We start from the raw sequence: 27,652 nt of genomic DNA on the forward strand, positions 1-27,652 counted from the left end.
TTTTCTGTAAATGCAAAAGCAAAACACACACATAAAGGCTGTATTTTGTCTCTGCCCTGAATCAAGTGAAATTCCACTACAGCTTTCACAGATTATCTTTAATTTTCTTTAACCTCTCTCTATTTTTAGACATTCTTCCACTGTTCATAATTGGCTTCCCAAGGCCTCACTATCTTCCTCTTCCTATTCTGTCAGACAGGAATGCTGCAGAGGCTATAATTAAAGCAGGTCTGACTGCTGCCAGTGAGTCAAGAGGCCAAAAAGGAAACAAGATAAGGTCGATAGGAGGTCAGCTGCCAGGTGCCAAGGTCAGATATGATCGAATGATCTCACGCTTGCAGACAAATACGTCAACGAAATAAATACGTCTTTTGTTTTTCTTTGAATCTAAATCACTAAGCTTTGATTTTCTATGAAATCAATTTTTCTACTATAGACACACCTACTCTGTTCTGACGTACCCCACATTGCCAATTAGTGCTGTGTTGACAAGGCTTGTTTGTGCCATGCGTGCTTTCCTTCAGACGGTCTGAATGTTTATGATTGTTTTGGTGACGGGAGCTACAGAAAGGTCGCCAGGAATACGTGATTCGAGTCACAAAGGCTCTGACACATGAGGGGAATTGTGGTTTGAAGAGCCTGTTTTAGCTGCAGACATGATGGATGGTGCATGAGGGATTATAACAAGGGGAAAACAGCTCAACTGACTTTACTGTCAGGCGCTCCCAGTATTTTTAACTTACAAAGAAAGCACCAGGCCTAAAAAGAAAAGATCCCCCAAAATAATGCAATACCAGGTAGTTGATTTACAGTGAACTCTGGGATCAATTTAATTATAATTTTAGCAAGATGATCCTGCTTTTTTGTTCTGGTTTTTACAGTTAATATTGAAAGTTTTCCAGTGATTGAAAGGTTCACAAAACTACATCAAAAAATAAACAAAACAAATCTGTGCTTGTTTTACTAATTTCTAAGCTATAATAATTTCACTCTTTTTCCACAAGTGATTTATATTTCACAAGGTTTTTGATGACTTTCTTTTTGCTACTTCTCTGTAAAGGGCATTTCAGGGAGTTCCTGCATGTTGGAGATTATTCCACCTGAGCAGTGTGTCTGTACAGCTCCCCTCATTACTTTACGCCTCCAGGTTTTTTCTCTGATTCTTGTCCAGTCTGTCAATTTAGGTGGACGGCCAAATATCAGAGGGTGTGTGATAGTCTTGCCACTTCTGGACGATGATTGGAACAATGCTTTTTGAGATTTTTATACCATAATTCCTTAATCTTCAACATAACTTCATCCCTGACTTGTCTGGCATTTTCCTTGACCTAGATTCTGCTGTTTGTTCTCTAAAATTCACAGAAAATTGTCTGAAACAGTTGTTCTTACTGTCATTTACCATAAAAGTTAATTTCACTGTAACTTTTGTGGTAATTCAGATAGAATACACAGTTTTTCGCTACATGACAAAGTCAAAAAGGTCAAAAGGTGCTAATGTTTTTGGAATACAGTGTGGCTTTAAATTTTGCTAGTTAAATATTAGAATAAAGACAGTGTATTAATTGTATTCCCCGTCTTGACGATTATGGAAATGTACTGGATGAGGGTAAAACAGATAAACTCAGAAAAGTTGGATCAGCAAAAGGGACTTTTTCTTTTGACCGGAGTGTGGGAGTACTACCACATTTTGTTCAACTTACACTCTTTATATTCCCGTACCAGCCAACATGTTTTCACTGCAGCTCTGTTCATCTGGTGTGTCCATGATGGCAGTTTAACAGCTTGACAGATGCGTGCTCTTGCGGCTTTACTGCATCTGAAGCGTTATTTTGAGATGGATGTGTTAAAATGGCAGCAGTGGGAGGCATTCATGGTATGACCAACTCCTTCTCTGTCTCTCTGCCCATTTCCCATGTTTGTGTCTCTCACGCTGTACAGAGCTAGCCAAAAGTTTATAAGAGCCTTGTGACCAAGAGTACCCGAACTATTATCTCCGTCTTAGCAGAGGCCTTGTTTTCCAGTTGCAGAACTGACTCTTCTGTCGGTAATAAACTGAAATTCAAATTGTTGGAGGTGATATTCATTTGTCTGATCAAGCTGCACAGTAACATTTACATGGAGACAAGCGAGACAGGATGTACCATGATGTAAAGAGCTTCAAAAAGTGTTTACAAAAACTCAAGAAATGTTTTGAATTAAGGTTCAGAGATGTATTTATGTGTTCACATATTTTACACTGACCTGGCCCTGCTGTTTGTTTAATATGACAGCTATTCTATTATAATAGAAAAATAAACCAACCATTAACATTTAAGCCATAAACACAAAACACATGAGGATTAAAACAAGAAAAATAACAAAATAAAAGTGATCAATTTTTCACAAGTTATAACAGTGTTAGCTAAGAGTTTTGCAACTATAAGAGCCAGAGGGATAATTCAACAGAGTGAACACTTACCCACGATGATGCTGCGCTTGACCGTCGTCCTTTGGGACTTCGCTCCGTCTGGGAGATCACTCCTCCCGGAGTCACCTGCCTCGTTATGTCAGCTGTACTTCATTTGACTAATTCAATAAAAGCGCCTTCTGCACTTATAGTGCATTTGACTAAAAGAGACAGTCAAAGCAGAAGCAGGCAGATCTGGTGGTTTGTGTCCTTGCTGGATCTCTTTATTATTACATTCTGAGCTTCTTTCATGAGTTTCTCCTTTTTCCTCCAGGGACATTCACCTGATAGTGGCATTTGGACACAATTGGTCTCGGTGAAGAGTTCTCTCTTGTCCAGTGTCAGTTTTATGAACAGCAGAAACCAGGTAAGAATAAGAAAACACACACAAAAAATGTTATGTTTCTGACATTAAAATAAAACTAAGCTTTTCCTGTTTCTGCAAATAGCAAGATGACTATGGATGATTATTTGTGGGTGAGTCTCATCTATGAGAAAAAAGGGAGTGCAAGAATATAACCAAGAGGAACTCCACATGTAAGTGGATGTACTTTTCTGTGTGATCCTCAAAAAAATGTAAATTAAAAACAACACTCTCTAAGCATTTACAACAACTTATTGCTCAGATTTTACAGAAAATGTTTTTTATTTCCATTATATACAACAGACTGGACACAGTGTAACAAAATGTAAAAAAAAAAAAAAAAAATTGCGTACACCTGAACACTAATACAGTACACAGATAACCAGAAAACAAAACGTGAACATTAAATCAGCTTGCTCTCCACGTGTTTTTTCTACATTTACCACTCATCTCAACCTCACATGCTTTGGGAAATACTTGTGCTCTAAATACAATCCCCCCTTTTAAACTACAATACAGCTCACCGCCCTCACGGTTATGTCAGGCTCATAACTGGGATTGTCCTTTTCGAGTCCTGTATTTGGCACTATTTGAACTGAAAAATAAATAAATAAAAATTAAAAAAAAACTAATTCACAACTGGAAAATATTTTCCAAAGTTACAATGATTGCAAATCATTTTTTGCTGTGCTAAAAACACAATAATTCACAAGTGCTTCTTGATACACAATAACACTATTGGTATTTTTTTCTTAATGTTGTTGTTAAGCTGATGTACTGTAGAAGAAAGACTTGTCCAGACTGCAGCATCTCAAAGACAAACTCTTAATTTGTAACAATTTGATGCAAATGATTTCTCTTTTTCCAGCAAATAAATGTTCTTCAGCCAGCTACTGAACCGATGCAGCATACGGCAAGCTTTACGATAACAAATACAGTATCATTACAGGCTAATAATAGATGGAAGTCCATTAAGTACATGAGTTATGAGGGAGAAGTTGGCATGTATGAGCATATTTGTTTGCATACAATATTCATGTGCTGAGTTAAATGCTGCAAGAAGCATAAACTTTCAAAAGGTGAAGATAAATTAAAAGTTAAACACATTTTTCTGAAAACCCATCCGCAATTGCTGCAGTGCTTTACAACAGAGCTGTGGCCACAGATAAGGCACTTCAATACAAAAGGATATTTAAACGTGAGGCGAAAAGCAAAACAAATATGGTGCTGAAGTTTGAAGACAGACAGAGAGTACGATGAGAATCAAGTAAAGCAGCTGTTAAGAGTCTAAGTAAATCAATAACTTATGAAGAAGGAGACTGATGCGGACAGAGCACCAGGTATCAAAAACTAAAAATGAAATTGAGCATTTTCTAGATGGTGGCATAGTGGACATTTGAAATCTAGGCTCCTGAACAATTCTAATTCTTGATAATAAATACTCCTTTTTTACCCATACATCACCATTTCATACCTTCTTGCACCTGAAGCATTGCATATCAGCTTATTGAACTATTTTTCATGAATTATGGAAAGCTCAGAGTTCACATAATTCAGTTTTAACAATAAAATATGTACTGTACTCCTACTCTGTTTCAAACAATTGTGATTCTAATCTCAATTTTTGGACGGTCAGCACCTTTAGATTATGACCCCCAAATGAACCAGAATAACTTCTGCTGAAGGTCATTGTTGATTGGAGTCATGTGATCCCATCTCATTGAAGCATAAAATATCTTTTATGCTGCAATTTTCATCGGTCGTCAGAATGAGTACGAATTGTCCTGTGGCAGACGGACCTTTTTTTAAACACCAGAAAATGTTTAGCAAGAAACCACCACACCCGAAAAAGTACAACCATACCCAAATAGTCACCGAAAGCTCACAGAAGTCTAAAAAAACCCCCAGAACATTGAGATATTCACAATTAACATAAAAACAACAATGGTATCCTAATTAAACAAAAACAATAGTAAAAATCATAAAAATAATAGCACCGGATGCAGCATAGACTTCATACTTCTGAGTGATAGACACTTATTATATGTACCACCTGAATTTTATAAATAAACTCTCAGAGGCATTTTTTAAAAAGAAATATAAACAATCTTGGAAACATATCACACGATAAATGCAAAACAAGAAAATCGGAATTACTATTACAATGGATGACATGGTTGTCTAGATTTAAAACATCCCAGCGTAGTCCAGTTATAGCAGGGGTGTCAAACTCCAGTCCTCAAGGTGTCCTGCAACTTTTAGATGTGACTCTGCTGCACCACACCTGAACAGAATAATTAGGTCATTAGCAAGGCTCTAGAGAACTGATCTACACAAGGAAGAGGTAATTAAGCCATTTCGTTACAGCATTTTTTTGTACCTGTGGCACATCTAAGAGTTGCAGGACACCAGCCCTTGAGGACTGGAGTTTGACACCTGTGAGTTAAACTAATATATCGAGGGAAATATGTGAAAATATGTGGCACAAAGAAGGTAAGATGAAGCTTACCTTCAGGAAGTTGCAATTTGCACCTTTACCACTAGATGCCACAAAATCTAAACAAAAGAAAAACGTGAGAATTTGATTAATAAGTTTATGCACTTTCAGACTGCAAAATCAATTATATAATAATTAGAATTGAATTATACTTTTAAATACAACATTTAGACTCTTAAAAAATGTCAGGAATATGTGTCAAAGATGCTCAGACAGTCATAGGAAGGAGCAAAACAGCTCGAGAAACACCCAATGTTATAATTTAATTAGAAGAGCAAACACACAGCTCTCTCAGATTCAGCTAAGACACACTGGATGCATTGTTTTCTACTAAGATGTATAAAAAAATTGTAAAATAACACAAAAGGTAGATGCAACTAATCACCAATGACTCTTTCAATTCTTTCATTTCCCTGAAGACCTCAAAATAGACAGAACAAAATAAGTTCTTTTCCTGCACAAAAGCAGGCATCATTGAGACTTAAAAAAAAAGTACCATCAGCTACACAGAAAGAACCTGAAGAGAAACTAATCATGGCTCAACTTCCAAAAAACTGGACAACTGTGAGTTGGACTGGATGCTCATGTAAAACCAAAATAATCTTCAAAACAAAATGGATTGGCCAGATGTCGAAACCTCCATGTGCTATTTGACCATTCAGTTTATAACAAAAGCAGCTTTTGTTGCGAATATCAAATATTTTCCAGCTTTTAACAGCTTCTTGGACAAAAAGGAAGATTACCATTAACATTTCTTTTCGCTGTATTTATATTTCTTGAAGAATGAAGATAAGATTGACTGGATTTAAGAGCAATAATAAATGTTTGACTGGTTGATGTGTAATTACAAATGTATCACCCCCAAAACCTCCAGAAACACCATCCCTATCAAATTTGGAAAACCGTATTTTAGTGTCAAGGTGAAAGATACTTTTTTAACAGTCTACATAGTTTTATTACTCAAAGAATAAAATTCTGCACTTTCATGATCAGATTCAGCCTTGCTGTGGAGTTGCAAACACCACATCAGTCACAGCAAGGCTGTAAAGCTTGAAATATATTTTTCAGTAAGTAAATAGAATAAATTATGGTATTCAGAGCCAGGTGGGGTGTGATGAGTTTGAATCCTGGGCTTGAGGTTCATGTTCCCAGTTCATCTTCAAATTATGTGCTTCCAATTTCCTTATTGGTCGGGCAGATCAGCTAATCAGCTGCAGCTGAGGTGCCAAGGACGCAGAAAAAACAAACAAACAAAAAAAACTTAGGGAGGAAACGGCTTTTCCATTGAAGCTACCAAATGAGACATTTTTAAATCTGCCCTAAAGACCCGTCTCTTTCCTTTAGCCTCAGTCTAAGGTTGTTAACCTAATTTTTGATTTTCTTTATGTCTGCCATAGTTTCTTGCTAATGTCTAAATTATTATTTCTTTTTATTCTGTTTTATTCATTTTAAGCTTGCTGTTCTTAAAACTCCTGAGTTTTATTAAGTCAGCAGAGCTGACTTAATAAAGTCAGCTTTGCTGCTACTATGAAAATGAGCAATGCAGGCTCAAATCACTCAGGAAACCCACACTGCATAACGGACGTACTCTATTACAGCTCTCAAAAACGGCAGAGGAGATGTGACACATTTTGGCTGTTCTGTAAATGACTAAATATTTAAATAACTAGGATGTCATTAACTACAATGTCCATTATTTGAACCATAACCAAGAACAAAAATCGAATGTAGGAATCAATAGTTTTCAATACATTTCAATCAACCTTTAGGCTTTTTATGTCATATAATTCTTTCTTTCCTCCAATTTTAAAGTGAGGACTGAAGGCCGGCAATACTTTCCCTCATTTACATGGAGAACTTCAAGAGTCTTTAGTGCTACTCATTTTTTAGAACCCCCCCAAAAAAACACTTTCAGTGGATGTAATTTGTATAAATGGCACAGTTTTGTATCAAAAAGTACAAAAACCACACAAGAAGTGGCCGAGGTAACAGGAAAACTTGGTTATGGGAGGAAATAGTTAACAGTGGTTCAGTCAAATTGTACCTCGAGGTAACTAACATTTTAGTCCATTTACGACAGAATTTCATTTTAAATCAATGTGCTTTCAGTTGTTATTAAATAGCGCGACCCACAGCTACAATATTAATACAAGCAAAAATGAAGAAATGTTTAACAAAACATATTTTGGGATTTTGCATGCTCACTCATGGGCTAAACTGAGCGCCTAAAGTAGATGATTCAATTAACTTTATTAGAAGAGGTCAGGCTTAACGATAAAAGAGAACTGAGAACAAAACAGTCCTTCTCCAAAACAGTCTGAAAAGTGTGTCGTCCAGAAACTCATGATTACATCTGTTTTTTAAATTACTGTGAATACACACACAATGCAAAAAGCAGCTGCAGCAGCAACAATATCAGCAGGCAAGAGGATAACATGATGTGTGAGACCAGGCCCAAATGTAAATATTGTATTGAGCTCCCGCATGAGTACGTACTGAATACTTTGAATATGATTCCAAACATAGAGCATGCTGTCAGAAGCTGTTTGTGTTAAGATTAATGTGCCAAATTTAGCGTTTTGTATTCAGGCAACATGAACTAGACCTAACAACCTTTGCTGATGGTGTGATGGGTGCATCTCCACTGAAGTGTGGCAAAACTGCATGTGTGCTGGGAGTGGAAAGTGTACAGGGCTCATATGAAGCTCTTAAACAGTAAATGGAAGCAGCTCTTCTCTCCTTACTTAGCCCTCTCTATCCAGGTTTTGAAAACAGCCGGCTTCAAAAAAGGGCACTCTCTGTAAAGCCGCACATAGCTGCTAGACTGCAAAAAACACAAAATCTTAAGTATTTTTGGTCAAGTTTCTAATGCAAATATTTTAGTGCACTTGAAATAAAACAAAACTAACTTACCAATAACTTTTCAGCAAGATAAGAGCTTGTTCTAAGTTGATAATTTCTTAATATTAATAAAAAATGTATAGTGATATAATCTGCCAGTAGAATTGGTATAAAAAAAAAAAAACAATATTAAGGAATTATTGACTTAGCTCCTGTATCTTGCTGAAAAGTTATTTGTAAGTTATTTCTGTTTTATTTCACTAGAAACTAGACAAAAAAATCTGTGTGCTTTTGCAGTGTACTAACTTATTTTCTGAAGTTATGAGGCAAGCTTGAAACAGCAGAGGTCACTGCAGAGCTTCTGCATTCCTGGTGCAACACCACAGCATCTAATATTCACAGCCATCACAACAGCTGAGGCAGTGGTAAGCCAGCTCCTTTGTGGAGAGGATGCATCAGTTTGGGACTAAGGCAGAGGACCTACTGGAAGCTTGCAATCTCAGCACCAAATTTGAGCCCATCGGCTTCAGTCACATCGATGGCCTCGTTGCTCGGCCTCGTGACCTCGTTCTGCGGCTCCTCCATGTCCTCTGTCTCCACCGAGCTGCCGTCCGGAGGCGTTTCCTCACAGTTCATGGGTGAGAAAAGTTTTTGATGGCTGGCTTCAGGAGTGGATGTGCAACCAATGGTGCAGCTGGAACATTGGTAGAAGTTAGTGCAGGGCTGGACCAAGTTAGACGGAATGACCGTCGGGGTTGACAGAACCGGGGTTGATGTAAAGTGCGTCCCCGGAGGATCTATGCATATGGAGGGTACGGTGCAGTGGCGGGAGGGGTTAAGGCGGTGTGAACGGCCTCCTGCTGGACGGTCGCATCGCCGCCCTTGTGGTAGACGCATGCAGTCTTTACAGGACTGATAGGAAGGCTTCACTTTCAATGGGTTTCCTGCGCTGGCACTGTCCTAAATTGATCAAAATGGAAACAGAAAGAGGAGAGTCAGTAACATAATTTAAAAAATAAAATAAAATCATAATACTGGTCAGGACTTCGAAGACTAGTTTTAGCCAAATTCTAAAAATTCCTTTTAAAACCATAAATTCAGAGACATTTTTTCATATTCAATATTTAACCCTTTGAAGACAGTTTTTACATCAGACTTTTATCTAATTCTTATCATCTGACCTTTCTGTTTGTAGCTGTGTAAAGTTCAGGTGTGTGAGCACTAGAACGTAGAATAAAATGACTAAGATTTTACTTTTTGTAGTGTACTTGCTAACACTAGTGATTTTAATTACATTTTATCAATTCACACTTTAAAGGATCACATTTAAGAGACAGATTCTATAGTAATGTGTCTGAATTTATGAGTTACAACAAAGTTTCTATTCACTTTTGGATGTGGTGAGAAACCTTTGTCTATCCAAATTGGATGTTAGACCTTTTGGTTTTTTTCTCTGAGGTGAGTTTAAACTGAGAAATTTTAAGCTCAGAGTAAAAAACAGACCCAAAATTATAAAACATTCCTTGTTCAAACATGCAGAGAAATTGTTTGTTCAAATGAAAATCGCCCTACTCCAGCCAATCAACAATTTCTACATGTATTTCTGTTTAAAGTTCTGTTTGAAACCTAAATAATGTTTAAACTGACCACTTTATAATGATAAAAATTCAAATAACTCACATCAAAAGCTGCAGGACAGCTACGCTTGGCAGCCAGGCGGTTGCTGTTGTTGGTGTTCAGGTTGGCTAAACCCAGCTGGCTCTCCTCGTTCCCCTCAGCCTCCTCTCCCGTCTTCCTCCCACCCGAACTCCCGGGTGTCTGAGCCAAGGCCGCCATCTCTTCTTCCTCCTTCTTGGCCTCTTCCTCGTCCTCTTCCTCCAGCGTGCTGAATTCCAGCCTCAGTCTCATGTCCTCCATTGGGTCGAGGCGGCTGCATGTCTGAGCGGCGGTGCCCTCGCCGGGCAGAGTTAGGTGGGCCATGGGGAATCCCTCGTCCTCCAGCAGGGCATCTCTCTCCACATCCTCTATTTCGATAAAAACTCTTTCCATGCCTAACAGAGGAGGTCCCCGCACCGGTGTGGACGGCTCGCTGTCGAGTGCAGAGTCTGATAAACGTCTGAAGTAATAGTTATAGTTGAGAGAGTCTAAGGGTTCCATCTCCAGACCCCTGCATGGTGACGCCCCGCAGCCTCCCCAGGCCTCTTCCCCTCTGAGCACCGGCGTCTCCTCTCCACCTGTACTGTGACCTGAAGCTTGCAGATCGTCTGAACCTTCCTCGTCTGTGTCAGGCCGCCACAGCTTGTTGTGACGTTGCTTACTGTGAACAGAAAATAAGTTCTGCTTCAAAATATATGCCAGACTCTATCGAGGCTTCAACTAATTTTCATGTTAAAAATGCATTAGTTTATAAAGTTTTCAATGCCAGTTTTTACAAATTTACTCTGAATTTGTGGAAGATATAATATAGGACAGGATGTAACAGAACCATAAAAAAACAGAAAGGATAAAAAATAAACAAAGATAAGGAAGGAAAAAGTGACCATCGGACAGAGAGGTCAATGAATGGATGAATGGTTGAAAAGAAAGACAGTGAGTGGATGGAAAGATGGATGTGTAGACATATAGACAATTCAGAAGTGAGGATGGAAAGAAGGAAGGAGCAAAAAAGGAAGGATAGCAAGAGGTAGGAGAGAAGTAAGGAGAGAACTAAACATTTGTATCTTTGCAACCCTAATTAAAATGTAGATGAATGACAAAGGAAAATGGAATAAACAAACTTAAATGATCTAATTTCCATTAAGGAAAATCTGCTAAAAAGCCTTTTGTCTTATTATGCATAAAACGTAGGTCAGCTTACCTGGCATCGAGGATTCCCTCATACTCCGCCAGCTGCCGCATGAAACCAGCATTTGGCTGAGCTATGCTCCTCTTCTGCTTGATGTAGTTGTACGCTTTCTCCAGAGACCAGCCGTATTCCTTCATGGCGTAGGCGATAACTGTGGAGGCAGAGCGGCTCACACCCATCTTACAGTGCACCAGGCACTTTGAGTTATTCTTCCTAATTCAAAGAAAAGAAAAAAAAAATCAGGTAATTCTGGAAAACCAGATAATTGTTATTCTTAATTTAAAATGTTGATTTAAACTTTACTTCTACTTCAAGTAATCATCTCTCATAATTCATCTCCTTTCCTTCACATGGTGTTTATTTTGAACAAATCCTCTCAGAGTGATGTCAGATTCATGTTTATGTGAAGGGCTCTCACTTGGCTTTGACAATAAAGTTGTAGGTGTCGTTCCAGTGGGCCAGCAGGTCAGTGGCGTCCTCGTCGTACACGCGGACGTTGTGATAGGAAAACATCCCCGGGAAGAAGTTGTCAATCTCTCTGGTGACATTCAGAATGTAACCGACTCTGCAAAAGGAAACATATGGAGTTGTATTCTTCAATCTGTAACCGCGTACACAGTGTCAAATATGAAAATTATGTTTTATGCATTTTTTTGCTTCAGCTTTTAAATGGAGTAAAATTACATATTCAAGATTCTATCATGAAAACATAACATGAATGAACTGCTAACCCGCAGTTTTGTAGTTCTTCAAGGTTGGAGGCGTTCCACTCAGAACCCTGCAAAGAAACAAAGCAGAGATATCCATGTTTTTACAACCTTCTACTGCTATTCAGAGGTGCAAGAGGCTAAAAGATAAGTAAAAACAGAAAAACCTGTGTAAGAAATGTTAAATTTGAAAAACTAAAGCTAACAGAAATTTTGTGACGTCACTTTTTGTTCGGACATGTGGTGATGATGATGCAACTCAACCATAAAAGCAGCAGCAACCAAAAAAAGTCACTAAAATTAAAACAGGACAAAAAACGGACTCACCAAATAAACGTGGTCAAAGATGAGTGTGGCTTTATCCATCTGACCCAGGATCAGGAGCATCTCGTTGTCGATGAACTCCTTGTACTCTTTGAGGTTGCAGCTCATGTGCTGCTCCAACTCATTACGGATCTGAGGAAGAGGATTTTATTACTGTACTGTATTACACCAGATTATTTTCACATGTTTCAATAAAAATCTCCACAAATATCCAGATCACAGTGTCACGGTTTTAATTTATTAGAGGACATTGTTCCCTTGTGTGACATCACAGACAAACCGAGATAAGAGAGAAAGAAATGTAGACCACCAATTGTTTCCTTCGTCCTCGGCTACGAGAAGGACACTTTTATATTTGAAACTGGATGATATGTAATACTTTTTGCCAAAAGCCTACGATATAAAACATTTCACACTGTTCGGGTGTAAACCCGGTACAAACCTCCTTTGACGTGATGTTCTCCAAGTCTTGAAACATCATGATGTTGCGAAGTTTGGACTTGATAAGACACTCTGTTCTTTCTCGCTCTGTGGGTCTAACAAGCAAGTTATACCATATTATATAAATATTTAAAACAAAAGTAACAAAAGAACAATTAAACCTAAAAGCTAAAGGTAACATGACAGCTGGTGGCTTGCAGGCTCTTACCCATCGACGAACATGTTGGGGGAATCGGACCGGGTGGTCTCCAGGTCAGTCATTGCGTTCCACTCGTTGATGAAGCTTTGCTCTGAGGTGATGCAGCTCTCATAGAACGCCATCCACGTAAGAGCAATGCCTCCTGGGAAGTAGTTGAGCCGGCGGGACACCTCGCATGCCTTATGGAGGACCTGCAGGGCAGACCTGTGGGCAGAAAGGCAGCTTGGTCATCTACAGTTCACAGTCAGTCTGAATAATATGTAGTGAGACAACTAACAGTGGAGAAGAACTCGCTTCTAGAGCGGAAAAAAACCCCAAACCAAAACACTATTTATTGCTACTTTCACAACTGACCAGCAGGTGGCATCTGACATGTTTACTATTATAATAACAAAATTGCAGTATTTTACAGTAATGAAATATTTGGGTGAAGTTAAAGCTAATACTTAAAATTTCAGACTGAAAACAGGTCCATAGCATCATACATCCTCTACCATACTTAACAGTGTTCATGAATGATGATTTATTCTACATATTCATCATTCATTCTTTAAATGGGCTTCCCAAACCCCCGGGATTTACACCTATGCATCATTGTTGCTTGATATATGTTTATGTCATCCAACAATTGAGTAGTAGGAAATTATTTATTTTGTAATAGCAAATAATAAAATATGGTTCTTTGTGGGTTCTTGATGATGCAATTTTAGAGCTTGTGAAGTTCTGAATAACTGTATTGACTGTATTTGCCGTTTTTATGCTCTGTTGCTCTGAAGAAATAAAACTGTTTTAAGCAGAAACCAAGTATTGTGTCTACTTACCACATAGCCTGCACAGAAACAGGTTTGAAGACATGTGACCGGCCTGCTGTGTTCACGCTGAAGCCTCTGGCGAGGAAGAAAAGGAGAGAAAAGGACCTGCTTGAGGTTAAGGTTAAAAAGCGGGACAGGATTTGTTTGGTGAGCCCAAGCGATGGAACATTCCTCCAGCATGCATAGGCAATGTTACCAGGTCAGCAAGAATCGTTCTTATGTGTAGTTCACTTTTTTGACTCTGGGAGGCAGTATGTCACCATGTGACCCCAAACAGACATACTGCATGACTGAAAGAAAGACTAATCAGCAACTCATCTTACCCGTCTCCGTCCAGATGAATGTTAGTGTCACTCCACAGAGGCAGGACCATCCCAATGGAGCAGTTTTTACTGGAAATTAGAAGAATATCATTTCATCAAATTACATAATCTGAAAGTACACAGAAAGTAGTGGCTTGACAGAGAGAATACCTGTCCTTGTCTGGAAAATCCATTCCCAAAACAATGTTTTCTTCCGTGTCTTGATGGCCATTAGTGTAGATAACAACCATGTAACGCACACGCTCTGACCATCCGCTTTCCAAACGCACAGCCTGGAGGTCGAGAGCAGAATATTTGATGATAAAAATACAATTTCAATAAAGATGCAACACTGTAGAAATATTTTAACTTTAATCCAATGATAAAAATAGCAACAACTTAGAGGGGACTTGAAGTTGTTTTTCAAAGCAGGTCTGGATTATTATTTGGGTCATATCTGCCATCTGTGCTTTCTGCTGAAATAAGCTAAAATATGAATCATCTGTTTTAGTGCTGCTGTACATCTCATCCTTATCATAAACTCCCCACATCGGATGTTTAATATGTGTATATTTTAACTGTTTAAATAATGTTAAAGCTGTACATAAATGTAATGATGTTTATGTTTATAGAAGAACAAAAAGCTGACCAGCTTGATGCGATCTTCAGACCGCAGGATCTTGAACATCACCTGCAGATGTTGAGGTAAATCACCTGAAAAGGAAACATAACATAAAAGATAACCAGAGTAAATACAAAATGCAGTTCTCAAATTATAGTTTTATTTATTAAGAGTCAAGGTTTTATGAACAGATTCGGAATAAAGTAAGCAGGAAACCTTTCTAGCTGAAACCGACCAACCAAAATGACCCCAGGAGGATATTGACGACACATGTCGAAAATCACAGAAGAACATCGTCAAAGCGCTGCAGGCCTCTCTGCCTCAGTTAAGGTCATAATTCAACAATAATAAGAAGAGATGGGGTAAAAATAGCAGCCATGGCAGCATTTCAAGGTGAAAACTATCGCTGATCAAAATCAGCACAAAGCTCCTTCTCAAATGATCCCAAATAATCTGCAACCAAGCAGAAAAAGCTGAGGAAGAATGCACAGCCATCAATTTGTGAACTTGAGCACAAAGACATTTGGATTATGTAGCAGAGCAATAATTCAAAGCAAAACTGGCTCAAAAGCCATAGTGAGGGTTTTCAAGTGGCCTATTTAAGTCCAATTGCAATTCTGTGGTACAACCTTAAACAGGCAGTTTATATATATAAAAAAGTCCAGTGTGGCTGAATTGAGACAATTGTGCAAAGAAGAGTGGGTCAAAGTTCCTCCTGTATGATGTCAGAGACTCATCGTCAGCAATCACTAATGTTTAATATCAGTTTTCACCTGCGTGTGTAGAAAAACATGTTTTTAGGTTCAGGTAATTATATTTCCACAAAGGGGTCAAGCTGCTTTGGATAAATAACTGAAATCATCATTTGAAAACTGATTTTTGTTCACTGATGATCTGAAACATTTCAGGAGTGATTGAAAAGGCAACAAACTTTTCCCCAAACACTGCAGAAAAATATAGTTTAGTATTTACCTTTGAGAGTAGCAAAGCCTTTGGTGTCTATTTCTTCCTACCTGCATGTTTGTGGTGCGTCGGAGTCTTTGGCCCCTGTGTGTTGCCGCCCTGCTGGAGAAAGAGGGCAGCTCCTTTGACCATGAAGAAGCTTTCACTGATGCTGGAAAAAAGCAAAACAAAAGGCCTAAATCAGACAGACAAAGGACATCAACACAGTGGACAGTAAGGCAGTGGCAACAGATTCTTCTGTGAGGCCAACAGAAGAATGTTGTGTTTGCTCCAGTAATCATAAGCTTAATAGAGTAAATACAACTAATGTCCATAAGCTGAAAGAAGTGTTGGTACAACAAGCGGTTTCCTTTTAAAATTGCTTATTCTGCTGCTTTTTCTCTCTTCATCTCTCAAATGAAGCTACATAAACTTACAACTACAAACTATATTTCTCTATGTGCTGACTCATTAAAATATTATGTACCCACTTAATAAAAGAGCCTTAAAAACTCCTTGCATGATCACTAGGCAGGATTTTGCTAAATGAAGCTCAGGTGAGTCCCAATCCAGCATTTAAGACATGTTGTATGTTTCAGATGCCTTTGCCGATCACAATGGGAAAAGACGAACTTCAAACCTTAACACACATTCAGCAGAAAAAGAGCTTTAGCCTAGCACAGAGTTTGGCTTTGTTCTACCACTTATTTATTTTCCACTTTCAACCAAAAACCCACAAAGCCTGGTATGACTGAGTGGGACCATGACAAGGCCTTTTGTTTCAGCTCGGCTGCTACTGTCATTTGATAAGTTGGCGGCAAAAAAAAAAAAAAAAAGAAAAAAGAAGTCCGAGGCCTGATTTGCTGAACCAACATAATACTAGAAACAATAATTTATTTTAAAAAAACAAAGCAACATGAAGACTGTCAAGTGGATTTTCAAACAAATTGACACTGACAATATAAAATAAAAACAGAGCTAGTTAATGATATGTAAAGTTTATAGGAAGAGGTTTTAAAGAAATAAATTCCTAATTGGAGTGCATCTCAGTTGATGACGTCACACAAGGCAGAAGAATTTACCTGATCAGATGGGAAAATGATTAACTTTAACAGTTTTTATCATATTCTGAAGCATGTTACTTTAGTTTGATTCTAAGAAGTTCATCATCATGATAGATGCTCTGTGCATTGCAGAGCAAATATCTTCAGAATCGATATGAATCTGTTTACGTTCCTGTATGAAAATTTCCATATGTGCATATTCACTACCCAGAAAAAAAGGTGAACATATTCTACTTGTATGCCACTGATACCATGTATCTAATTGTTGCAACACTTTTCTGGAAAAATCACACATTAATTTCACATAAGAGACCAACATGGTTTGGGAAATGGAAAGACAAACAACTAAAAACCTCTGATAAAAACATGCAAAGAACTGCTTTCAGATCACAGTGAAGGATTAGACAAATGTCTTGCTGTTTGCAAACAAACTATGAAGAGATGAGGAATGTGCTTAAACAGTACTGTAACTGAAAAGCTTAAAAAAGTAAGAATTATTAGTAAATTAACCCGATGAAACTCTCATGGCTAAAGCTCGATATGAGCCCAGTCGCTACGTTTTGCTGCTCTGAGAACTTACATGCGACAAATCTCCCTCCGAGTCACAGAAGCTTTCTCCACAAGGTGAGGCAGCTCTTTGAAAATAGCTCCATGTGAAGATTTCACAACTAGATGCATCCTGCTGGTTTTAATGTTTTCAGTCACTTCAGAGAAGTTCAAGCTGGTCCAAAAGGCGGCCCTCATTTCATGTCCCGGAGCCGCCCATTCCTCTAACTGGAGCCTGATTTGGTTCGACTCAAACAATCTTCCACATCCTTCTACTTTCCTTCCATCTCACTCTTCTTCCATGGCCGTGCTGCCGGCTTCTCTCCGCAGCATGTGATTCAGCAATCAGCTCTCGCGGTGCAACACTCTGCAACAATGCGCTTATTCATGCGAGTGTGTGCAGGCGGGTGGGAACGTCTCATGTTTGACATGCAAGAACCAAGGCTTCGCGCCGATGTTGAATCACGAAACATGACGGGGCTTTTTTCTGCCTACAAACCCAACACAAAGGCAAGAGTGTTCAGCAAAGCTTTGCTGACACATGCCTTGACTTCTGTGACGTTGGTTGGATAAAGCAAAGCCTTGTTTGTGAGCGGGGACAAAAGTTTATGCACCGTTTGTTATGCAAGAGCATGAGAAACAGTTTTTTAAAAATGTAATCTATTTTCACCTGCTTTGTCTATGAGAACCATGGAGGAAAATGAAGTATTGAATAGGCAGGAAGACAGGCAATACAGAATAAAGTCTAACAAAAAAAAGTATAACTCTTCTCACAGCGCTGTTCAATGTTAACTTGTGTTTGACACAAGTTTGTGGATCAGGACATGAATAATTATGTGACATTTCTCAGGTCCTAAAATGATTTAAAACAAACATCTACTGTACAAAAGCATGAAGAATATTCCAAATATAATAAAATATATTTTACCACTTGACTGACTGGTCACCAGAAAGTGTGACCACCTCTATAAAACCAAAAGTTTGACAGTTTGTTGGACTTAACGATACAGGTGCATGAAAACGCAAAGCCAAGTCACAAACACTTCAGTAAAGACATTAGAGAAGCTACTATTTATGCAAATAGTAGTACCGTACCGTACAACGCAAAGTTCGTTACTCAACGGGAAAAATTCGTGCAACACACCTGGGTGTCATAGCAAATTTTCTCAATAGTCTAACTGTGAAGAGTTATTATGTTTTGGCGCGGTCCAGTCATTTGAATCTGACAGAGAAGCCAAAACACAGCATATCAGTACAAATACCACTAACAAAAAAACTTCTTGGCCTTCTTCCTGTCCAACAATTAATGAATGAAGGCCACTGGTGCCCCAAAACCTTAACAGAACCAAGACAATAGCACCATAAGCAGCATCCAATTATCACGGATGCTTTGTTAAAGTGTGAACAAAATTGTAACAGTTCAACTCATTCAGTAAAATTGTTCAGCCTTTATTTTTACCCCTAAGATCAGAAATCCTCATGTCTGTCCACATTTTGTGACTTCAACTGCTCTTAAAATAGATTCAATTTGTTTAGTTTTTTTCTCTGTTCAGAAGCTGCTGAAATCTGTCATAACAAAACAAAACCAGTTTTTTGGAGGGAGTAAGGGAAAATAAAAAGGGACAGCGTAAGCTTTATTTTTTAAGATACCTTGCAGAGGAATAAAACAAGGATGCAACCAACCAACTATGTAATATCTCAGAGCTGATGATGTATTTCAGGGTTTAAAAAAAATAATCGTGAGACTCAGGAAACATTGTTCTTTTAAATAAATTTTAATATATATGAGCCTCGGTTGTCCGGATAAAAACATCTTTTGAAAAGAACAAACTCCAAGCAGGAGTAAACATACTTTTCATTGAGCCCACACATCTGTTTTTAGAAATACTAGTCTATTAATATCATTTTAATATCTGAATTAAGATAAATAAAGGTGTCAAATAATATTCAACTTTATTTAATGGGTCTGTATACATGTCTGGTCTGAACCACCCTGCTGGACTGTCACAACCACAAGCAGCAACATGGCTAATGCAGCAGCTACAAACAGTGTCACCAGAAACCAAAAGCTACACAACGAATACTACCAAACCCGGGCAATGTTGTACTATTTTGACAGACTGCTTTTCTTTACACAGAGGCAGGGAGAATAGAGAGAAGAGAGAAATGCTTGATGCTGGAGTCAAAGTTCAGTCTGGACTGAGATGCTCAAGATCTCAATTCCAAGAAAATACCAGAGAGGTTTCAGAAAAGCTCTGAGAGACACATCATGTTCAGATCCACACCCGGACAAGGACGTTGTCAAACCTAAGGATAATGCAACCGATGAATTCCTTTAGATTGAGTCTTACCTCTGATTATTTTTCCTGTCGTCATCACTTCCGAAATCCTGAAAGAGAAATGAAAAATAAAGTCCAGATTTTCAAATTGAACAGGAGCTGAGTGAAATGTTTTAGATCAACTTGGAAATATGAGTCACTCTCTAAGAAGGCCGCTTACCTTTGCATATCTCTGAGTTCATTTTTACCTAATGATCATTTTATATAATATATATATATATATATATATATATATATATATAATATATATATATATATATATATATATGTATATGTATATATATATATTAAACATTAAACTGTTTCTGTCATTAAAAAAGTAAAAATGAGATTTAATCATTTAAGAAAACAATTATTCAAGATGTCTAGGTACATATTTTGTAATTGTTGCAGTCATTTTTGAGACAATTAAATCTATTTCTCCAAAATGTAAAAAAAGGAATAAAAAATATCACAATTTAAGTTTTTCCTAATGTGATTCTTAAATATTCTGGTTTAAAAAAAAAACAGATTTTTTTAAAGCAGATGAACAAATGTTGATGCTACTTATATTAGCTCATTGGTTCTAAGTTGAAATATTTTAAAATACCAAGCATAGATAGGCGCTACCCTTTTTTAATTCTAATGCTAAATAGTTTTGTTTTTCTGAACGTACATTAGGTGATTTGACTTACACGGTTTGCTGTAGCGCCATCTGCTGGCCAGCTATGTAACGTTTTATAAACTCTTCAAGAGTCAGAAAGCAGATAACCTTTTTTCTCCCTCAGTACAGATTTGAAAGCCAAGCAAAATGAAGAATTGTTGAGGAAGAAAGGACAACTCAGAAAATATATTTGTTTTTCATCTGTATCACAACAAAAGCAGCAGTTGCAATCTGCAAAATAAGGGATAACAAACAGTAAGAAAAGGGCTGGCCTGTGTGGGGTTTCTAGAGAAAAATGGCTATTCTTGCAAAGCCACGTGTTATGCTCTTAAATCAGATGCCATCCCATAACAGAGCTGTTTTTGTAAGTTTCTATTACATCACTTAAAGATCACGGGTCAGTCTGTGGACTAAACTGTGTAAAAAAAAAAAAAAAAAAGACTGCCACTCTGCCAAATTGCAAAAGCTGTGCGAGCACAAATCCCAGTAAACAAGCAGGGAGAGCAACCTCTGAGCGCAAAATGAGCACTTTGACAGCTAAACCCTGGACGGATCCCCCTCCCCCCTCTGCAGGATTGTGTTTACAAATCCGCTGCGAAAGCTGCAAAAAAAAAAAAAAAAAAAACTAGCGAAACAAAACCCTGCAAAAGTGCACAAAACACACAGGCGCGGGTGATTTGCAGGATATCATTCGCCACACTGTATCTGCTCGTGCACGAGCAGTTTCTGCACGCAAATCCCCGGTCCCCGGCTTTCCCACTCACCTCCCCCGCGCTGCTGCTGGCCGAGGATGCCGCACTGGGGGTGGGAGATCGCTGCAGAGTCACCAGGGCCATGGCTGGTGGACTGCGGCGGCCGTGGAGGGCAGCGGAGGAGCAGGGAAGGGAGGGGAGAAGGATGCGCCGCTGCTTCTGCCTCTGTCGCCGGGTAGAAAATAATGCCTAGTCAGACCCTCTCATCCAGCGGCACCTGACTCCACAGAAGCCCGCTCCGCGTCTCCTCCGCGGCTCCGGGGGTCCTCATGAGCGTGGAGTGGGGTGAGGCGTCCCGTGTTTGGCTCCAGCCGGCGGTCCCGGAGATTTTCACGGCAAGCAGACAAACAAAACACGCTGCAGGTAGCAAAGCGGAGCAGAAATGACATGCAGCTTTAGCGGCCGCCTCTGATTGGCTGGCCTAGTTCGCGTGCGGGCTGTCATTGGGCCAATGTTGTCAAGGTGACAGACCAGACTAGGAACTCCCATATGCTGTTAGCGTTATTCTGCGAAATAAATATTATGCAAGTCGTCTTTTTTTTTTTTAAAAAAATAGTAATTATATAAATTATATAACAACATTTAAATACAATTAATTACTAAACAAACTCCTGCGAATTACCTTTTAAATAAAATGATTGAGATGATAAAATGTATTTAAATATCAAAATAAATGTAATATTAATATTTACTTTTCTGGAATCTCAGGAAAATATTTGTTTTATCGACCCAAAGAATAAGCAGTCACCATGTTGTACATCTTTCAATATTTTTTTGTAGAAGCAAAAGTTTTTTGAAAGTAAAAGGAGAGGCTAAAAACAAACTGAGTACAGTTTACATTTTTTATTAGTAAAATTGCACAAAAACGCAGTGAAATGATGTCCTTTGTCTTCAACAAAATGGACCATTTTGTGTTAGTCCATCACATAAAATTAAAAATTCCTATAGGTTTTTAAATTGAACATGATACAGTCATATTTCCAGTTCTCAAAAGATTTGAAATTAGAATCCATTATCATACATATCTCCTCCTCTCCCCCAGTCTATCAGGTTTTATTTCACTAAGATGTTTCCCCCCTATATGCAGTGAAGTAAAACAGACAAACAGGAGAAAAACTATCACAAATTGATTTTGAAAATGATTGATCTTTCCATTCGGCTCAAAGTAATCTCTTGTTTTTCTGAGTCTAAGAAGTTAAGCAGCATCACCTTATAAATGATCCAAAAAATGTCCAAGGTCACTAAGATTAAATTAAGTATTTGGTTGAAATCGAAGATAATGTACTTCTCTTTATATTTCTTAAGGACACAGTCTCAGTGCCAGATGGAGCTGAATGGGTAAAAACTATTCTTTTCAAATAAGTTTTTCTTTAGCAATAGCAAAAGGATACTATTGCTAACAATAGCATCCTTCTCCTATTGTTAGACAGACAGCAACCCTTCATTTATTTCCCCCCTGTTTATAATAAGATTGCCCTGTAACCTTCTCCAGTCATCATTCTGATAATTCAGTTCATTGTTGCAAAAGCAAATGTATTCCCAGAAGGCTTAGACGGCACAAAAGGTTACTTTCTTCCTGGTTGACCTGTCATTGGTCCATGGAGTGTGTTGAGCTATTTGACTCTCTGGTTATGTTGTTTATCTGTCTGAGTCAAGGCTGGACTCCTGCAGACTCCTGCCCAGAGTCTCAATAGGCAGAAATATGGATGCAAGGGCAGCAAGCAGACTGAAGCCACAGTACACTGAAAGGGTCAGGTACATTGACGTCCTGAGCAGCACCTTAAGTTTACAGACAAAATTAGGTTGTCAGAGAAAACTGCAAATCTTCTCGCTTTAATCTGCAATTATAGAGTTTAAACAATGTTATTCTGTTTAGAATAATCAAATGTGATTTAACTTCCAAATGCTTAAACTTACTTAAATTTACATGTTTTTCCCCAGCTACTCCAAAACTCATACTTATTGTAGGAGTTTTTTTTTCTTCATATGTTTCTTCATATGTTTATATAGAAAGAAAATACATTCATTATTTTTGTTGAGTGAAAACTGAAGTTTCACTCAACAGGTTTTGGTGTATAACAGCGTTAGCAGCTGTTTGTTGATTTAAATCTTCACCGATTTATCAGCGAAATGATCAATTGAAGGAGAATGGTGACGTTCCAAAAACGCTCAAATAAAAATATTTTTGGCAAGTCTAACTAACCTAAAACAGGAACAGTTTATTCTGACGTATTATACTGACAGTGCGAAAATTTGCCCATGTATATTTTTATGCACAATATATAAATATCTGGCTTCAACTGTATAATAGAGCTGCATACCTGAGCCACAAATGGTGTAATCAGGGCACCAATTCTTGCAACAGCACTGCAAGTCCCCATGCCCAAGGCTCTGATTTCTGTAGGAAAAACCTGAATCACAAAAATAAATACATGTGTTGGACAACAGTTTGCCTACAGATATTTTTAATGCAAAACTGATTCACACCTCTGGTGTGTAAACAAAAACAACTTGGTATCCTCCAGAGATGAAGGCTCTTGCAATGAAGATGAATATTGTCAGAGCTATCCTGCAAAAACAAACAAAAATAAATCAGTGTCAGCCATGCCACGAGCATCAAAGTGTACATTTGCTGTTGTGTCACAGAGCAATCTCACCTCCCAATGCAAGCATACAAGGGCAGAATGCACAAAGAAAACATGACAAAACAAATCGCCATGCTTTTCTTTCTGCCAAGGTAATCAACTGCAAACAGGATTATTAAAAGGCCTAAAAAAACAGCAAACAACACAAAAAGGAAAATAATGTTAAAACACACAACAATGTTACAGTTCAGTCCTCAGACAAAAAAAAAAATACTGGCAAATGTTTTACCTGGGAACTCTGCCAACGTTGTCCATAAGAGATCCTTGTAGTCAGCGGATGTCAAATATTTACATTCTAAGCTGCACCTCGGTTCAATGCTGCTTCCCTGGGTTACTACGAGAAAGAAGAGCTGTGTGATATATTTTTTTGGTCACATCATAAAAGTAAAACTTATTATAATTTTTTAAATATGGTACAAACTTCCGCATGACCCTGTTTGGAACAGTTCAGTGGTCAGCAGGACAATCCCAAAATAAGAGAAGGCAAAAGAAAACCTTTGGTGAAAGAAAAAAAAAAGAAGAATCAATAATAGAGCTCGAATTAGAGGTGTGTATACACATGTACAACAGACATAAATAAAATATTTATTCTGGCTTTGTAATAATTTATTTGAGCACTATCTCTTTAATACACAAAAATAAAAGAAGGCAAGTTTTTTCAAGATTGTAGAAAACAATCTGAATCATTTAAAGCTAATTAATTAACCTACTTTTAAAGTCCTTCCTAAATAAATCTGGTGTCTCAACAATAATAATCTTACTAAGTTTTAAATCACAGCATCAAACTAACTTCTAGACTGTTGCCGATATAAGCCCTTTTGAAATATTTTTTTTTAATTTCAGTCAAATATCCAACCTGACCAGAAGCTCACTTCTGTGTGAATTACAAAAGAAGAAATTCAAACTTGTGCATCAAAAAATTACTTTTCTTGTTTAAAAATCCTGTCACTCCGAATAAAAGAATAGATCAAATAAATAATGGAAAACGCCAATATGGCATTTATGTACATAATTGTACATGTTCTGATAGAGCCCAAAGGTTAAGACAATTACTTTTTGCTACATGCTAACTAGGTACAAACTGATTCACCCCAAATATTTCAGCTTGATTAAAGCTGAAAGTTGAGAACAAAGCACACACTTCATGATACAAACCATATAAACCATAGAAGAAGAGTCATCTTCCAGTACTGTGGAGAAAAAAGATCTTTGTACTGTCCACGTTCGTTCTGTGAAAATAAAAGACAATTTCATTTTATTTATATGTACTAGTGCATATAAATAACCCTCACCCTGTGGGGACATCTTCATCGTTTAATCTCCAAGGAAACATTTATCTTCAACGTCACCTGTTTATATTCGATGAGTGTTCCCTGAGGTAATTCTTTGCCATTCTCACGGGCGATGCGAGTCAAAGTTGCTATTGCCTTTTCTCTTCTCCCTGACAGGACATCAAAACGAGGACTTTCAGGCAACCACTGTGTGACACATGAAGGCAGGTAAGAGTTTGTCAATAGTAACATTTATGTCTTAATCTTATAAAAATATACTTACAAAGGAGAAAGAAACAAAAATTCCCACAGGAATGGCTGAGAGACCAAGTAACCACCTCCAACCCAGAGTGGGCATTACCCACAGGGCTAGGAGGACCTCGGACACGGTGCCAAGGACCCAGAAAACCTGAAGAACAGAATGATTTCTGTAATGCTTCTGAATGATTTCTTGAGTGTAAACTTTCATAAACTACATAGAAACAAACTCCAAATACCGCCATCAACATAATGGACATGCCTCTTGCTTTCACGGGAAGGAATTCAGAGTACAGAGTCACTCTAAAAAAACAAAAAAGCAAACAAAAAAAAAACACTCAAATGCAAAAAAATCATTCACCAATTGTTGAAGTATCTCACTTTTGCATAAAGGACAGAGAAAACTTACGATTGAGGTGTTCCTCCAATGCCAAAGCCTACGAAGCCTCGAAGGGCCAGCAGCCAGCCGTAGACTGGGCTGAAGGCGCTGAGCAGGCCGTAGTACAGAGCCCAGCACATGGACATGACCAGACCCTGTCACCAAGACACAAACAAAACTGAAAGTACTGGAAGGTCATGAAACACACCTAAAAAAACAAAACAAAACAATGTGACACTTACTACTTTTCTTCCGTACTTGTCAGCCACATTACCCCAAACGAGTGAACTGATCCCCATCCCAATAAAGACAACCTGATACAAAAAACATAAAATAAAAGAGAAAAAAAAAGCTGAATGCAAACAATAGCAACCATCACACAGTCACCAATTCTCAAAAAGCACCCAAAGGCATTTTTACTGATGTTATGAGCGCCACTTGATAGCTGGGGAGACTCCAGTCACAGTGCAGCTCGGGCCCCAGGATGCTGAGGATCATCATCTCCATGGAATCTCCCACCTGACATAGAGGAACACACGAGACACATGTAGAACGGAGAGAGTGAGAGAAAAGTCTTATGGATTCCTACCCATGCGAGTCCCGTAACGAACGAGATCTTCCACTGAAAAACTCCAAATCCGACCACTTCCAGTGCATCGTCCACTGAAAACGTTTCTGTGGAAGGTAAGGGGCAGAAACAGTGATTGGTGTCAATTCATCAGGCACTTTGCTTCCATTTATCATTTTCCTTCCACTTCACGATTAAATGCCACATGAAATCTCAAGAAAACTCACTGAAGTTTGTAGATACAATTGAACAAAATGCAGATTTCTTAATTTTGATTACTTTAATAAAGATTTGTGGTTTGCTTTCAAAACCTGTCATCCTCAAAGGCCTAAATAAAATCTAAATAAAATCCATGTAATCTCAGTATAATCTCAGGACAAATCCTGCTGTTCTATGAAGGCCGCAAGGGATTTTTAAAGAATATTAGAGCAGTGTTTCCCCACCCTGGTCCTGAAGGCACTCTGTCCTACATGTTTAGATGTTTTCCTGCTTTAACAGGCCTGATTCAGATGATTGCAATCAGCAAAGGTCTGCTAATCAGCCAAAAAAAAAAAAAAAACTGAAATAAATTGATCGGTTAGGGAAGAAATTGTGAGGGAAATTTAAGTTAGGATGTAATTCTGCTTAAAAAAATGCTCCAAACTTAGAACAGCTTAGTTCTAAAAGTTACATAAATCTTTCTGAAAAAGTAAAAACAAGAAAGCAAAATGGAAGATGATTCTCTGGTCAGATATGATTAAAATAGAAATTGTAGGTCTTCGAGCAACAGTCTATGCATGGTAGAAAAACACCAGCGTTGCACTTATTCCACCATACTGGAGTGTTATTTGTCATTAAAAAGAACATATTGTATTTATGCAACTTTCTGCACGTAGAAACAGACATTAATTTACTCAAGGGTTCCACAATAGGATGATTGTGTAGTAAAGAGTAAAAAGTGTTCACTGACTGAACAACTATGGGTCTAGTTATTCAACAGACATCAATCAGCAGCATTGATCCTGTTTTACACTGTTATGGATCCAGTTGTATAACCAAACACCAAAAGAGGCCACGGCCTACATAATCGGTTCCCATATTTACAGACTGACCTGTAATTAAGCATTCTTTACATTGCATTCGCTCTTTTCTTTAAGAAAACTACCATAACTAATTACATCAGCCGATTCTTCAACTACATCTTTGGCTACTCTAAGCATTCAAGTATAGCTGATAAGAAACAAGTTTGTGTGCAAACCCGCCGTTCTGTTATTTCCGGAACTGTTGGTGGACTTTCTGCTCCCTGAGTCAACTTGTGCTGAGGCGATGGTGCAGATCTCATTGTCCGTGGCCTGGTCTTCATCAGTGTGACCCACAAACTCTCCCCCATCTCTGTCAATCAGTCAAATCAAATTTTATTTGTATAGCACATTTCAGCAGCAAGGCATTTCAAAGTGCTTTACATCATAAACACAAAAACACAAAGTCATGCATCATGGAATAAACAATTTGCCAATTTGCAAATACAATTCTAAACACACAGGCAGCACACAGTCAGTCAGTCACTGCTAAATTAAAACGACTCATTTCACAGCTTAAAAAAATTAGACGTTCAAAAGAGGAAGTGAAAGTGCATTAGCAAACAGTGAAAGCACAACAATATAACACCTGTCAATAAATTACAAAGGAAAAAACAAAAATCTTGTTTTTGTTTGTCTTTACCCTGGCTCAGAATTGGTCCAGCGCCTGTAAGTGATCTTAGCAGATCTCGACCAGTTTTCCATGTTTTCGTCCTGCAATGGACAGGACGCATAGCTGAAGACAAACCGGTCACTTGTTGTCAAACCTGCTGGTGCGGTCGCTTCA

General features: G+C 38.2%; 2 protein-coding genes across 5 annotated transcripts; both read right to left on the minus strand.

The window, feature by feature from the left end:
• Positions 1 to 3,105: 3,105 nt before the first annotated feature.
• ssh1b (slingshot protein phosphatase 1b) lies at positions 3,106 to 21,034 on the minus strand. Of its 3 annotated transcripts, none has more exons than XM_055040516.1 (17): positions 20,699 to 21,034; positions 19,304 to 19,341; positions 15,414 to 15,514; positions 14,428 to 14,492; positions 13,950 to 14,071; positions 13,800 to 13,868; positions 13,486 to 13,551; positions 12,674 to 12,868; positions 12,467 to 12,560; positions 12,028 to 12,156; positions 11,725 to 11,771; positions 11,412 to 11,558; positions 11,006 to 11,206; positions 9,829 to 10,465; positions 8,633 to 9,108; positions 5,320 to 5,366; positions 3,106 to 4,594 (listed from the first exon to the last, which is right to left on the minus strand). In XM_055040516.1, exons 1-16 carry the CDS (start codon positions 20,768 to 20,770, stop codon positions 5,351 to 5,353), a joined length of 2,475 nt encoding a protein of 824 aa, XP_054896491.1. In that variant the 5' UTR covers positions 20,771 to 21,034; the 3' UTR covers positions 3,106 to 4,594; positions 5,320 to 5,350. The 3 variants fall into 3 exon arrangements, with proteins under 3 accessions (XP_054896491.1, XP_054896490.1, XP_054896489.1); XM_055040515.1 differs by having other exon boundaries at positions 3,106 to 5,094; XM_055040514.1 differs by having other exon boundaries at positions 3,106 to 5,366.
• A 480-nt stretch (positions 21,035 to 21,514) lies between these two features.
• Positions 21,515 to 27,620, minus strand: LOC129366714 (synaptic vesicle 2-related protein-like). 2 transcript variants are annotated; one of them, XM_055040711.1, is made up of 16 exons: positions 27,509 to 27,620; positions 27,045 to 27,178; positions 25,829 to 25,914; positions 25,660 to 25,758; positions 25,482 to 25,553; positions 25,270 to 25,394; positions 25,100 to 25,163; positions 24,886 to 25,011; positions 24,681 to 24,809; positions 24,487 to 24,560; positions 23,753 to 23,826; positions 23,561 to 23,665; positions 23,344 to 23,455; positions 23,174 to 23,255; positions 23,008 to 23,097; positions 21,515 to 22,465 (listed from the first exon to the last, which is right to left on the minus strand). In XM_055040711.1, the coding sequence occupies exons 1-16, from the start codon at positions 27,568 to 27,570 to the stop codon at positions 22,325 to 22,327; spliced, it is 1,575 nt and encodes a 524-aa protein (XP_054896686.1). In that variant the 5' UTR covers positions 27,571 to 27,620; the 3' UTR covers positions 21,515 to 22,324. The 2 variants fall into 2 exon arrangements, with proteins under 2 accessions (XP_054896686.1, XP_054896687.1); XM_055040712.1 differs by lacking the exon at positions 25,829 to 25,914.
• Between the last annotated feature and the right edge of the window lie 32 nt (positions 27,621 to 27,652).

Source organism: Poeciliopsis prolifica, unplaced genomic scaffold (assembly GCF_027474105.1).
Source record: "Poeciliopsis prolifica strain line A6 unplaced genomic scaffold, Auburn_PproV2 SCAFFOLD015, whole genome shotgun sequence".
Taxonomy (NCBI): Eukaryota; Metazoa; Chordata; class Actinopteri; order Cyprinodontiformes; family Poeciliidae; genus Poeciliopsis; species Poeciliopsis prolifica.